The sequence below is a fragment of the Solanum pennellii genome, chromosome 11 (genome assembly GCF_001406875.1).
Source record: "Solanum pennellii chromosome 11, SPENNV200".
NCBI lineage: Eukaryota > Viridiplantae > Streptophyta > Magnoliopsida > Solanales > Solanaceae > Solanum > Solanum pennellii.
In genome coordinates, this window is record NC_028647.1 from 62,590,603 (window position 1) to 62,604,931 (window position 14,329).

At 33.7% G+C, this 14,329-nt stretch overlaps 2 protein-coding genes across 3 annotated transcripts; one reads left to right on the top strand and one right to left on the bottom strand.

Moving 5' to 3' along the window:
- Positions 1–1,250: 1,250 nt before the first annotated feature.
- Positions 1,251–9,113, top strand: LOC107005059 (peptidyl-prolyl cis-trans isomerase CYP71). Its single transcript, XM_015203541.2, has 13 exons — positions 1,251–1,570; positions 2,922–3,007; positions 3,074–3,162; positions 3,265–3,504; positions 3,644–3,765; positions 4,266–4,341; positions 4,533–4,640; positions 4,752–4,928; positions 5,068–5,285; positions 5,754–5,886; positions 6,796–7,019; positions 8,070–8,223; positions 8,477–9,113. The coding sequence occupies exons 1-13, from the start codon at positions 1,413–1,415 to the stop codon at positions 8,558–8,560; spliced, it is 1,869 nt and encodes a 622-aa protein (XP_015059027.1). The 5' UTR covers positions 1,251–1,412; the 3' UTR covers positions 8,561–9,113.
- Positions 9,114–9,336: 223 nt separating this feature from the next.
- Positions 9,337–11,291, bottom strand: LOC107005130 (60S acidic ribosomal protein P2-2). 2 transcript variants are annotated; one of them, XM_015203630.2, is made up of 4 exons: positions 11,157–11,291; positions 10,951–11,046; positions 9,640–9,866; positions 9,337–9,537 (listed from the first exon to the last, which is right to left on the bottom strand). In XM_015203630.2, the coding sequence occupies exons 2-4, from the start codon at positions 11,036–11,038 to the stop codon at positions 9,511–9,513; spliced, it is 342 nt and encodes a 113-aa protein (XP_015059116.1). In that variant the 5' UTR covers positions 11,039–11,046; positions 11,157–11,291; the 3' UTR covers positions 9,337–9,510. The 2 variants fall into 2 exon arrangements, with proteins under 2 accessions (XP_015059116.1, XP_027768702.1); XM_027912901.1 differs by having other exon boundaries at positions 11,152–11,245.
- Positions 11,292–14,329: the final 3,038 nt, after the last annotated feature.

A 14,329-nucleotide genomic window follows, 5' to 3' on the forward strand; every position in this document is an offset into this window, starting at 1 on the left:
ACTAGCCTATTTTTAAGTGTTTTTTAAAGTTTCAAAAAGTATTCCGAAAGGTTAAAAGTGTTTTTGAGCACTCACTCTTAGGCTAAAAATGTTTTAGAATATGTCAAAAGTCGTTGGGTATCCTCTAATTATGACTTTTAATTTATAAGTTACTTTTTATAATCTCATCCAAACATGCCCTAAGCATGGGTAGATCTATATATTATTTGATGCATGTATTATTTATCCCACATTCTATCTTGTACTCTCTCTGTTTCAAAATAATTAAATTGTTGAGACATTTTTTATATTTCAAATTAACTTAATTGTTCAATTATCAATACTACTTTCAGAATATTCATTCATTTTTAATCCTTCATTTGAATTTTCTATGCAATGAGTTTAATAAATACCCCAATAATTTAATTATTTTATAAAGGAAGGAGTATTAAATAATAAATAAGTTCTCTCATAACTTATACATATATCAGTTAAGCGTGTTTTAGAAAAACATTATATTAATTTTATACTTGAATAATTTGTATCCTATTCAACTACTAAACATAACATCACTTACGAAAAATTAGATACATATATATAAACCGACTATCAAATGACAGTATAATAAGTGTATAGCAGTATAGAATAATGCACTAATGACAAAACTATATTTAAAATTTTACATTAAAATAAATTCAGAACATGGCCAAAATTTAAAAGTCGTATTTGAAAGCAATTTCAAACCTATTTTAAAAATAAAATATGTTTTTTAATTTATCAAATTACATTTTTAAAAGTGTTTAGTAAATTTAAACTGATAAATCTTTATCATTTATGAAATGCATGTTTATTTTGATTATTAGTTGTTAATATTAGATTTGAGAAATATTTAAGAATAAATTAATGTTAACGTACTACACAATATAGGAAATGAAATGAAACTCATATTAAATATTTATGTTATGATATCGAATGGAATGAAAGTTCATAAATTTATCCGAATTGAAGTGCTATCGAAAACATAATTTCGTAAAATTACGTTTACATCATCCTTCTTAAACATCTCTTATGTGATGAAACTTCGAAAATCATATCTAATTATAAAATTTGAGAATTCAAGAATCACTGAAAGAATTTATTTTCATGTTGTCTCATTTCAATCTACTTATCGAAATTCAATAATAACTTAAATTTGTATTAATAACCAAATACGACATTTATTTTTGATATAATAATTTATATATTCGCAATTTTCATGGTCAAACGCCCCCAATTCGGAGCCTCGGGTCTTGAGTCAAATCGGCGGGGACTCATTTCTGGTTAACATTATAAGCTCAGCACTTTTCAAAATTACAAAAAACATTCCTTCTCACTTAGAAAGCAAATTTCTACAGCAAATCGGAAGTGAGATTGGAAATCCGGCGACGGGAGAGATGGAGGAAGCAGATCAGAATGAGAACGGAAATCCGGCGGCGGCGGTGGTGGAGGAAACCGAAACGGTTATTGGACCGGGTCCAGCTCCTCGTGCTCGTGCTAAACGTCCTCTTCAATTTGAGCAAGCTTATCTCGATTCACTTCCGTCTGCTAACTTGTAAGTAGTAGTACTATTATGTATGGATATGTTTAACTTCACAGTGTTTGTTGTTTTTAAGGGGCTTTTAGGGTTTAGTGCTAATACTACGGGAATGAAGGATGAGGATAGAGACTGGAAATGAAAGAAAATCATACTAAAGCTATACTATATACGAGGAAATGAATGAAAAAAATAAGGAAAAAGTGGATTCACAAGCAATCCAGGGCATATTATACATTGAACCTCAACTGAAATCACAAAAGATCAAATTTAAAATTGTAGAAGTTCACGAAATCAACAAAGGAATATGACAACTATGCTTTGAATTTTGACATTTGAGATTTGAAACCAAAATCATAATGTCACCAACCTAGTCCGTTACGTGACTTAGTCCTTTACTAGTGTTGATGTGTCACTTAGCTCAAGTATGGTGGATAGCTTTAGTAGAATGGTTGTGGTGTCTGGAAACACTAAGGAAAGCTAGAGAGAAGCTTGGAAAGTGAACGAAATACCCCTTTTATTGATTACCAAAGATGCATTAAATGGTTTACAAGATACTAGACCAAGGGTTTTGATGTGTCGTGTGTCACTCTGTGTGAATGGATACTCATGCCTACTTAGGTGAAGTCTTCGGTCTCCTACTATTTATAGGCTCCTAAGGCTTTGGAACCTTCAAAGTTGATGGAAACCCCACTAAATCTGGTTGGCTTTGGGCTACCTAATGTACCCAAGGGCGAGTCTTTCTAGGTATTTCTAGAATCTTCCTCAAATTGCTAGCTTTCTTCGGCTGTCCTTTGGTATCCTTTGCTTGTTCTTTGTCGATCCCTTTTGATATTTTGAGGTTCTTGAGTCTTCTAGGATCCATGGGAACTTTCGCCATCTTTGGGAACATTCTTCTAACTTCTGTCCAACAATGTAGTTTGCTTAGTGGTCTTGGCATGTTTTTAACTTCACTTTATCATGCTCTATTGTGCTTCTTCCTATTTATTAGGCACATTTCAATGTTGAGACATCTCCTAGTATGTTCCATGTCACTCTTGCACATATCTGCCTGGCCCGATTGTCGGCCGTAACCACAATTCACACGACCATTGTTCAATGTATATTGTGTATGCTCCAGCCCTCTTTTTGTTGTCTTGCTCTGTTTAGGCACCTCGTGGCATGCACGGACAGTCAATGCTTTTGGCTGGTGTGACAATAAACCCAATATTGATTAAAAAGAAATGAATCATAATTACCGTTAGAAAATAAGGATGAATTATCATAATGACTCAACTTTTTCTTTGAATTGGATAATGACGCCCCAACTTTGAAAGGTTGGACATGGTCATGTTGGAAATATTACTAAACCATGTATTATTCGATGCAGGTATGAAAAAAGTTACATGCACCGAGACGTGGTTACTCATGTTGCTGTTTCAGCAGCAGATTTTTTCATTAGTGGGAGTACTGATGGTAAGAGAGGACATATTTATTCTTGTTGTTTGCTTAAATCACCAAATTCTCTTCTTTATTGTCCAGGTCACCTGAAATTTTGGAAGAAAAAGCCTACTGGTATCGAGTTTGCAAAACATTTTAGATCTCATCTTGGACCAATTGAAGGCCTTGCAGTAAGTAGCCAAAGGCTCACTGGAAGCAGTATTCCCTATTCCAGTTTATTATCAGTATGTTTGAACAGAGCAATCCGCAACTTAACCTAAATTTCTTTGCAGGTTAGCATTGATGGTATGCTTTGCTGTACAATTTCAAGTGATAAGTCTCTGAAAATATATGACGTAGTGAATTATGACATGATGTCCATGATTCGTCTACCCTTCATACCTGGATGTGTTGAATGGGTATATAAACAAGGGGATGTCAAGGCTAAACTTGCTGTTAGTGATCGTAACTCCTCATTGGTTCATATATATGATGCAAGAGCTGGTACAAATGATCCTATAATATCTAAAGAGGTATTCTCATTGTCTTGACTCAATACCAAAGGTTGATATGTCGTTTGTGCAGTTCATTGGTCTTCTTTGTTATGTTAATATGAAGTTTCTTTCAGCAGTCACATTAATCAAATTTCTGACTTAGTTTCCTTGTAATCAGGTACAGTTGTGCCCCATCAAAGTCATGAAATACAATCATGTCTTTGATACTGTGATATCAGCAGATGACAAAGGGATCATTGAGTACTGGAGTCCTGCCACACTTAAGTTCCCAGAGAATGTGTATGTGTTCAAGTTTTAAAAGTAATTTTCCTTGTATCTGGTCCCTTAACGGAGGCAATAATCATTGATTTCAGGGAGCTCAAACCCCAATCTGAGTTTTAGAATGATCCATTCGGATATTTTTATTACATCTCTATGTATGGAATCCAAGAAATTTGTGTTTCCCTTTTCTCTATTGCCTTTTATTGTTTGGGGGATGGTGTTTTTTTGGGGTTGACGAAGAGTATCAATTTTAAATTCTGAAATATAGCCTTGTCAAAAAAGGCCATATATGGCATCTATTATTAGACCATCTCCGTTGTTATTTTAGTGTGTATTCACTTCAATAGAGTAGTATTAAATCTACCGCTTATGGTTTTCCTTATACGATCTAAGAAGATAAGCATACATTATTTAATTTATAGGTCCACTCACTTTCTTTGCTATATTCAAGAGTTTGTCTCTTGCTCCTAATTGTAGTAGTCACCTCTCATGCTTTTCTTATTATGTTCTGCCTGCAGGGTGAATTTTAGATTGAAGAGTGATACTGATCTCTTTGAAATTGTGAAATGCAAAACTGCTGTTTCTTCTATAGAGGTATTAAAGGAAAACCTTTGCTGGAAATTATGTGTACTTAGACCCTTTTACTTAACAACAATAACTACTACTCTTTGACTATGTACATGAGTACATGTCAAGTTAGCTATAAGCAGTTTCAAATTTATTATTCTTACCAATTAGTGGACAGCGTCTTCAAAAACCTTTTATCCTTTTCTCTTTGTTTCCAGGTAAGCCCTGATGGTAAACAGTTCTCGGTAACTTCACCAGATCGCAGGATTCGTATATTTTGGTTCAAGACGGGTAAACTAAGACGTGTGTATGATGAATCTCTTGAGGTAAGAGATTACCTTTAAATAATCTATTAACTTATGTATGTACAGATGTGGTTTGTCTTCTTTCTGTTCCTTTTTATTTTTGGTGATAATCGAAAAATTTCCATCTTTTAGGTGGCACAAGATCTCCAAAGGAGTGATGTTCCTTTATACCGACTTGAAGCTATTGACTTTGGACGAAGAATGGCTGTGGAAAAAGAAATTGAGAAAACAGAATGTGTACCACAACCTAATGCTGTTTTTGATGAAAGTTCCAACTTCATTATATATGCAACTCTCCTAGGAATTAAAGTAAGAAAATTTCCATTAAACTGTCAAGATGCATTTATATTTTCTGTTTCTTGTAATTGTTCTTTACTGGAGTTATTATAAGTTTCATGCTACTTCGATGTTCATTTTCTTATTTTGGGTTAATTTTTCTTATTGTCAGATTATAAATCTACACACTAACAAGGTATCTCGTATCCTGGGGAAGGTGGAGAGCAATGATAGATTTTTGAGAATTGCTTTGTATCAAGGTGATAGAAGTAGTAAAAAAGTAAGAAAAATCCCTGCTGCGGCAGCAAATGCAAATGAAAGCAAGGAGCCCTTGATAGATCCCAATCTTCTTTGCTGTGCTTTCAAGAAACATAGAATCTATTTGTTCAGGTATCGTATATGCTATATAGTACAGAGAACGAAAAGAAGGCTATCTTGAACTTTGTTGCTTTTCTATCCATTGGTCAATGATGAACTTGGACCTTCTCCACTGCACTGACCTGTTCAGTCTAGACCTTAGTGGCATGGTAAAGGAAACATGGTGACAGCTTTATCTAAACTAGTCAAACAAGGACGTGTGCATGATGAAAAATGAATTGTTTTGATAGATGCTTAAATATCGATTTTTCTTCTAGAATTAAGCTTTAAAATTGTCTGATAACTATCTTGAGCCGTGAAAAAATTGGAAAGTTCAGTTGGCTGCTGCGCTCTTCGACATTGGGTGATTTAAATTGATGTTTCACCTATGAAGTATCAGCCCTTGCCCTCTTGTTATCTCTTCTGTTGAATAAAACCTCATTTTCTTGTTTAAATTTCAAATTTATGCTTATTAACAGCTCAGATTTTATTCTATAACAGCCAGAGAGAACCTGAGGAACCTGATGATCCTACCAAGGGAAGAGATGTCTTCAATGAAAAGCCACCTCCTGATGAACTTTTGGCCGTATCTGACATTGGGAAGTCCGTTACTACATCCCTTCCAGATAATGTAGTAAGTTATGGTTTTACTTGGCATATATCAAATAAATGGAAAATTTCAGATAGGTTCCGTTTTGGATTAGCTTAAAAAAAATAGCTTTTAAGTCAAAAAATAAAAAGTAGGGAAGGCCTACTTTTGGTTTTTAACTTATTTTAAGTCATTGTAAACTTATTTTAAGTTATTTTTAACCTTGTCAAACACTTCCCAACTTACTTTAAATCATTTTTTACTTATTTTAAATTATTTTTATATATGACTAACATTTGCAGAAGTCAAAAACTGACTTAGAAGTAGGTTTGACCAACTTTTAAGCCAATCCAAAACCCCTCTTGAACTGGATATCCTTGTCCATGAGTTTGTAGGAGTGGAACTGTATGTGAGTGACAATGATTGGTATCGACTGAGAAAGGTTTTAAGTAAGATTAATTTTTGTGGTCCGTATAATCAAGTCACTTAATCCTGAATAAAGGACTTACCATCTTCTACTTCTGTTTTCTGATTCCTGATCAATCAATGAATGAGAAAACAGTATAGCATGCTATAAAACCGCTACCTCGAGAATGGTCTTCATAAGCTGGTACAAGATAGGCAAACCTATTATGCGCTCTTGGGAACCTTTCTTAACTGAAGAATGACACTTTTTTTCTGCATTATTGTGGTATTCATAAAAGATCATAGTTCTTCCTATGTTGTTCGGACTCTACAAAAATGTTGCCACCCCCGTGACAGATCCTCCAAAAATTCATTACTATTGGAGGATCCAACATGAACCTGGTGAGATTTTTTAAGAGTCCGAGCAACGTATGTTCTTCCATTAACACTTCGCGTGGTAGAGGCCCTTCCTTTTTATGTATTTGTACTAATCCTGAGATAGACAGAAATTTGCTGATTCATTTCTTTCTTTCTTTTGCTCTGACCTAGATCATGCATACCAGTATGGGTGACATTCATATGAAGCTATACCCTGAAGAGTGTCCAAAAACAGTGGAGAACTTTACAACACACTGCAGGAATGGATACTATGATAATTTGATATTTCATCGGGTCATCAGAGGCTTTATGGTTCAGACAGGAGATCCATTAGGAGATGGCACGGGTGGCCAATCTATTTGGGGAAGGGAGTTTGAAGATGAGTTCCATAAAAGGTATGTTAATGTATTGTTTTGCATATATCCATAAAAGCATAATTGTACAGGCTTAACTTATTTCCTCTGCTCCCTCCTTCCTAGATATGTGTCGTGTGAAGGGCCGTTGTTTTACTGAGGCTGCTTATGTAGCTTTTTGGAATATTGGACATGATGGTAGGCTGTGGGAACCGGAAGTCTAGGCTCATAATAAAAGATTGTTCCATTTGAGTGTAAAATGTGTTTTAGGTTTAATAGACCTCTTTTTTCTTTGAACATCAGCCCAATTTAAGTGTCTGCAGCAGTAAAAGGGAATAAAAAAAACCTAGTCAAATGGTAAGACAAATTGAGTATTCAATCCATGGAGTAAATGCATCCATAGTAATAGTACAGTGTAATTTTTTATCCGTGTTCTTAAGGTTGCTGAAGCTTTTGCAGCACCTAATATGCAATAGAAGATTGCCAGTGCATAGTTTAAAAATAAAAGTTAATGACTGGCCAAAAATGAAATCTCTTTTGCTTGCCTTCCTTTACTCGTCTTAAATATGCTGATGACCATGATTTTGTCAGTGTTTTGAATTTTTAAATTCAGTTGCAAATAATAAATTGCTAATTCTTCCTGGCAACAGCTGTGTAGCTATATCATGCATTTAACTATATGACCCAGCGATTTCCTCCCTACCAATGAAAAGTATCTTTTGCATTTCTGGGCTTTTGATATTAACATACAATTCTAATGCTTATGATTATGAAAGTGACTGATTGAGTCTAATCAGAAGCTTGTACTCCATTCATGAAGCCAGAAGTATACTTCTGGAACACGTCATAATATTTAGCATGTGCTGCAGTCTTCTTCCATGCTTGACTCTGGAGATTCATTTTGCTTGCTTTGTAGACTCTGAGAAGACAGGGTCTAGGGAGTGGATAGCTTAGTCATTGCCTTAAATAACAGCTGACACAGCCTTCATGACATCTAATTTTAACTTGATTTTCTAAATATAGCTGATAAACATGTTTTCTAGTTTGTGCTCTGGGTTAAGTTCATCTAAACGATTATATTGGTCTGTGCAGTCTGCGACATGATAGACCCTTCACTGTCTCGATGGCTAATGCTGGGCCAAACACAAATGGCTCTCAATTCTTCATAACAACTGTTGCCACTCCATGGTTGGACAATAAGCACACAGTTTTTGGCAGAGTGGTGAAAGGAATGGATGTTGTACAGGTATTAGCTTATAAAGTTTCCCCCTCCTGTCTCTGCTATGGATTGATTACTGAACGAATAGACCACTCGGAGCTTTGTCCTGTTCAGCAGAATATCTCTAGTTATTTTATTTGTCCAGAAAGGAAGAAAGTTGGTGAATATGTTGTAGTTCAAATTGAAATGATAATTGCTGCAGTTTGTCTGATGTGATATTTAATGTATGGTTACTTCTTGGGACCTGATTAACCATTCCTTTTCTTTTGGATTTTTACAGTCTTTAGAGAAAGTGAAGACCGACAAAGGTGACAAGCCATACCAGGATGTAAAAATATTGAATGTGACTGTTCCAAAGTCTTAAATGGGTTCTTGTTGTGGCTATGCTCCATTATTGGATAGTTTACATCTGCTTTATTCTGGAGAACTGGAAGGAGTACTCCGACTTACGTTGGAAACTATTGCTATCCTCGTTGGACCCTGATCTGACATGTATCTGTGCGATCTATGACTTCTGGTACATTTCTCAAAACCTGCTATACAACTAGATTCCTTCAGTTTTAAGAAACTTTTCGTGCCTCCGGGAAGTAGAAATCCACTTGCTTCACTCAAGTTGAAAGGATATTAGTGAATGGGAGTTGCCGGCTGATCAGCGTTTTCCACTCCAGATTCATTAGTGAGACAGAACGGCCTAGCTTATTATCAATGTTCTTGTTGTGGACAGTAATTTATAGAGTTAGAGACCTAGATGTTGTTTTTGCAGTCTCGACTGAACTACAAGTGTAGACCTTTTTGACATCTTTTTAAGTCCTAGTTTCATATATTTGAATTGTAGATGCAATGTTTTAAGTTTCTAATTCCTTAATTACTGTACAAGACCCTACTATGAATTCAAATTATCAGTAAGCTTCATTTCACTTCTCACGTCTGTTTTGCAAGTCCACTGTGTAGATAACAGCTTTTTGTGACCGCGAAGGTCTTTCGAAAATGGCTTCTAGGTTTAAGACCTAGCTTATGGAATTTCAAAGGTATTTTGTTGGTTGTAGATAACTTTTTCCAGTTCGTCGTATTATAAATTGAGAATTGCAGGTTTTGACGAGTTGAACTGACAACGAATACATCAACAAAAAAAGAAGCAAATAAATCCAACAATACTAGTAATTTCCAATTGACTCAAGATGTTTACCAAGCAAAATATAGGTTCATTAACTAAACTAAAAGCGAAAACAGTAAGTTGACAAAAAGATTCCCAGAATAAACTCAACGGGAACTGGGGAACAAGACCATTCATACAGAAACCAGTAAAACATTCCTCTAGTCGAAGAGACTGAAGCCCATGTCCTGCATTATTGAAAACCAGACAACCATGTTAGTAGATATACAAGAAACATAATTCACAACAGAAAAAAGTCGAGGACCCCTAAACTAAACGGAGAATCTTACATCATCAGATTCCTCTTTCTCTTCCACCTTCTTTTCCTCTTTCTTCTCCTCGGCAGCTGGTGCTGCAGCACCACCACCACCAGATACAGCTACTGCAACTCCACCACCGCCACCAGAGGGTACTGAAGCCAACTTCTCCCTGCCAGCAGCAATCAGCTCAGTGATGTCCTTGCCCTTTACTTGGGACAAGAGGAGTTCAATCCTATCATCATCAGCTTCAGCTCCAACTGCACCACACATTGAAAAAAGTTGAGAATGTTAAACTAAAGAAAGTATACAGAATTATGATGCTTATTTATCCATGAAATACAAATCAACGACAGGGTTATCGTATCCTATGCAAGGAAAGTAAGCATAATAGAGTAATCCAGTCTCGCATGGATACCTTAGGAAGGAATTACATGACATAGTCCATCAGAAACGGCCTATCTATCCTCCCAAGGTAAAATTGTGTACACACCACTCTACCAAGACTGCACTCGTGGAATTCTATAGGATGTGTTGTTAACATAGAACTTAACATAAAATTAACAGTAAATCGAATATAGAAAAGCGAGGCCTCTCAGTATAAAACAAACTAAATCTACTCTAATAGATAGGTGCTTCATATTACTTTCCTCAAATATTACTCACTCTTTCTCCAGGAATCAAAATTTCTTTTATAGCAGTTCGGAGAACCATAATTAATACTACAATAACCCGCATTACTCCATTAGGCACGTAAACATATCTCAGTCAAAAAGTTCCAAGGATCCAATACAATAAACTAAAACAAAGAAAACAGCACCACATTCAGAAATGTCACAATGTCATGCTCAAAATCAGTAAAAATAGAAGAAACTATAAACAAGGAAAGATAAATTAATCATCTTGGTCTTACAACCATTCATTTGATACTTATACATCAATACACATCAACAAATCAGTAAACAACAGCATAACGTAATCCCACAGGTCAGGTTTAGGGAAGTTGGTGTGTACCGCAAACCTTAACCTATCTTATATATAATATTCAACAAAATATGAGTTTTCTAATCATATATCCTCTTTCACTACTACCTACAAACCCCACTTGTGAAATTACACGGAATGAAAACAATTTATGAATAAAAGGCAGCCCGATGAACTAAGTTCTATGCATAGGGTCCGAGAAAGGGCTTGACTACAAGGATCTATTATACGTAAAATTAAGCAGCTGGTTATTTCATATTCATATTCACATTCATAAGAATCATTTTCAAACCACCACACAGAAACTAACATACAAAAAAAAAGTATATATAAAGAAATTTAAAAAAAAAAATACAATACCAGAAGCAAGGATCTTCTTCAAATCTGCAGCAGATGGGGAGGTGTTGCCACCCAACACAGCTAACAAGTAAGAAGCGATAACCTTCATTTTCTTATCTACAAATACACACAAAACTAATAATAATTACACACAAACACAAGAAAAAAACAACAAAAATGAATTGTTAGATAAACAATAAGAGATCAAATCAAATCAAGTACTTTACTTTGTGTGAGATTTGTAAGCTTTAATGGCGTAGGGCTGCTGCTGCTGCTTCCGACTTTACAGAGAAAGAGGCAAAGAAGAGGTGAATGCTATGAATATATAGTTAGGGCTTTTTGCCCTTTCTTATGCAGAGATTAAATCTCAGCCGTTAAATTACTTATATCGAGTATTTTGCTTTTTGCACCTTTAATTATGGTTTATTTCATTAGTTTACATCATATACTTTTTTTTTTTTAATCATTTGCTCCTGTATTCACTTGACTAATATCGCTTTTTGGAATTGGTATTTTGAAATTATCTTTAATATAAATCATGCGTAGACGGACATGAGCATTCTCCTGCTCTACGGAGCCCTCTAGAGCTAGAGTTGGGACTACTTGACGCTCTTCTCCTTTCGAGAAAAAAATTATATACTTATAATGTAATTTCATAATATTTAAAAATTTGAAAATCACTTGTAAAATTCAATTAGAAGGATTAATTTTTTACTATAATGATAACCAAAAAAAATAAAGATTATTGTCTATACACTACAAAAAAAAAAGGGCAGATCGGGGGAGTTAAAATTATAAATAGCGAGGTTTAGAAACCTCGACAATTGGTTGTTGCAGGAGTTTCAACAACTCCCATCGTTAGAGTTGTCACAATTAAGTAGCAGGAGTTTTTAAGCAACCCCTGTAATTAACAATTAGTGGGGGTTTGAACCTCCGAGATTTCTTATTCAACAAATAATTTTATTCCATTTTCTAAGGTTTATAACCCTCCGCAAATAAATGTTAGTACCTCACTTTGTTGGGGCTATAACCTCGGCAATTGTTTTGATGAAGTTTTTATATTTAATTTGATGCACGACATGTTGAGCATGTGAGGAGCGTGTGTTGCACGACCTATGATACATGCCAAAAATTGGCGTAGTATGAATAGCTTATTTTGTTTTTGTTTTTTACCATTTTAGAATTGGGAACTAAATTTTGAGAATTTGAGCAATGATTTTGTTCACATTTTGAAAAAAATGATTAATACTTAATTTCGAGTTTATACTTAATTTTTTTCATGCAATTTTATTGATTTGAACATTTAAATGGACTTTAAATGAAAAGCTAAGCATATTGAACTCATGAGTTATGAGTAATTCAATCATGAATTTTGTTTTAAGGATTGATCATATTAATTTGATTTCAATTTAGACTATATATGAAACCAAATAAATACATTATTTGACAATGTTTAGTGTTTAATTGGATAAAAATTAAGTCTTTTCAAGCATCAAAACTTACTTGGATTGAAATCAATTAAAGTTCAAATTCAAATGAAGTGATTTCTTTTAATTTGTTTCGCTTGACATGTGATAAGTACTTAACATATATATTAAGTATAACTTTCAAAAAAATATATTCCACTTTAAAATAATTGAGGGGGGGAGGGGGGTGTCATACAATTCTCACAAAATCATAAGTAATAATTGAGAATACGAAATAAGTTTGAAGGGATTCTATGTATTTTCTCCAAATTATTTTAAATATATTATCATCAGAGGAAAAACACAATTCAATAAACTCATTTTCTATCTGTTTAATATGATATTTTTTTAATGAAAATAATCGTTGTAATTTGTTAAAAGAAAATGACTTTATTTCCATTCACGTGTCATTTTTAGAAAGGCATTCATCATTTCTTTTAATCTCGTAAGTTTTGAATTTCAATGGTATAATGACACTCATTTATGAGAATGACATGATTGTTTAAAATTTAAAATTCAGAAAACACAATTATATAGCAATTTAGTTTAAAATTATTTAAAATATTAATAATATCCTTCATTTCAAGGCTAACAAAATCAGCACATAAATAAATATAAAAATAAAAGAAGTCGGGAATATGAGATTTGATTATGTAATTTATTACAAATATTAATTTAATTACATGATATTTTTACATTGAAAATCAATAAAATAACACAAGAAATACGCAACAACATTTAAGACATTTGTATATTTTTTTTCTTTTCTTTTTAGATTAATACGTTTTGTAACTGCTCAAAATAATATTAATCAATATATATATAAGTCAGTGCACTAAATAAAAATATTAGCATAATGTAATTTCACAAGTGAAATATGGGAGGATAAAGTATACAAAAACCTTATCTTATTTTGAGTGGTAGAAAAATTATTTTAGATCGACCCCTGACTCAAAAAATATATATATTAAAATAGACGAACAAGATTATAAGGGAAGTGATAAAATCACGAAAACACGGTATAAAGCATAATAATAATTATGGAGAAAAAAAAAGAATGGTAGCTATTGAAAAAATTACTATAATATTGATATTGGACTGGAATTACAAAGTGGTGAATAACTTATTACAAACACTGTGTTGTGGTAAGTCACTATCTTGAAAGCGATTTCGATTCGCTTCTAGTGCAAATCATTGTAGTTAGTCGCTCTCCAAGGTTCCACAACTACTTTCAAACATGTGTACTCGTAGCTAAAAGTTTAAAGGTTGCCCAAAATCAATTGTCCATGAAATATTATGAGAAAGAGCTAAGAAGAAAGGGGCAAAGGTTTCCTCTTTTTTATTTTATTTATGATGTAGTGTGTCTTAGGTTTACTTAAGTAATTTTTTAAATAGGATTGCAAGAGAATGAGTTGCAAATAGGATAATTAATTTTTGAGAAACGGATTGTCAATGGCATTAAAGGTCAATACATAATTTTTGCATTTTTTTTGGAACAAATATAACTTTTTCTTTGAGACGTATTTTGTATTTGTATCTTAGCATTACACTCAATTAATAAAATTTATAACAATTAACTCAAAAACAGAATTAACTCAACAGTAACTACAATAAAATAATGTACAACTCGAAGTACAAGAGATAATAAATAGTAGTAGAAATTGAAAGACACTAAACTATACAAGAAATGTTTAGACCATTGGTATGGAAGGATAAGCAAAGACAACACTCGATTACCTACTAACCTTTACCGTAAGCTGTATTTTTCACAATCTCCCATCCAAGATTGTTAAGCTGCAACCACTTCATCTCTCGTCTAATAATCTCTATCTAATACTTCTTTCGACTTACTCTTACATTTCTAAAAACCATCATAGTCAACCTCTCAAATCTCCGCACTAGAACTCCATGCATCTCTTGATCTTCACTTATCC

What these genes read in the sequence shown, in the direction of transcription:
- LOC107005059 (XM_015203541.2), top strand. Translation starts at nt 1,413, where the DNA reads ATGGAGGAAGCAGATCAGAATGAGAACGGAAATCCGGCGGCGGCGGTG. An exon ending in TCACTTCCGTCTGCTAACTT is followed by an intron (nt 1,571 to 2,921) that starts GTAAGTAGTAGT and finishes TATTCGATGCAG; the next exon opens with GTATGAAAAAAGTTACATGC. An exon ending in GACCAATTGAAGGCCTTGCA is followed by an intron (nt 3,163 to 3,264) that starts GTAAGTAGCCAA and finishes ATTTCTTTGCAG; the next exon opens with GTTAGCATTGATGGTATGCT.
- LOC107005130 (XM_015203630.2), bottom strand. Translation starts at nt 11,038, where the DNA reads ATGAAGGTTATCGCTTCTTACTTGTTAGCTGTGTTGGGTGGCAACACC. An exon ending in GAAGAAGATCCTTGCTTCTG is followed by an intron (nt 9,867 to 10,950) that starts GTATTGTATTTT and finishes TGTGTGGTGCAG; the next exon opens with TTGGAGCTGAAGCTGATGAT. An exon ending in AGAAAGAGGAATCTGATGAT is followed by an intron (nt 9,538 to 9,639) that starts GTAAGATTCTCC and finishes TCAATAATGCAG; the next exon opens with GACATGGGCTTCAGTCTCTT.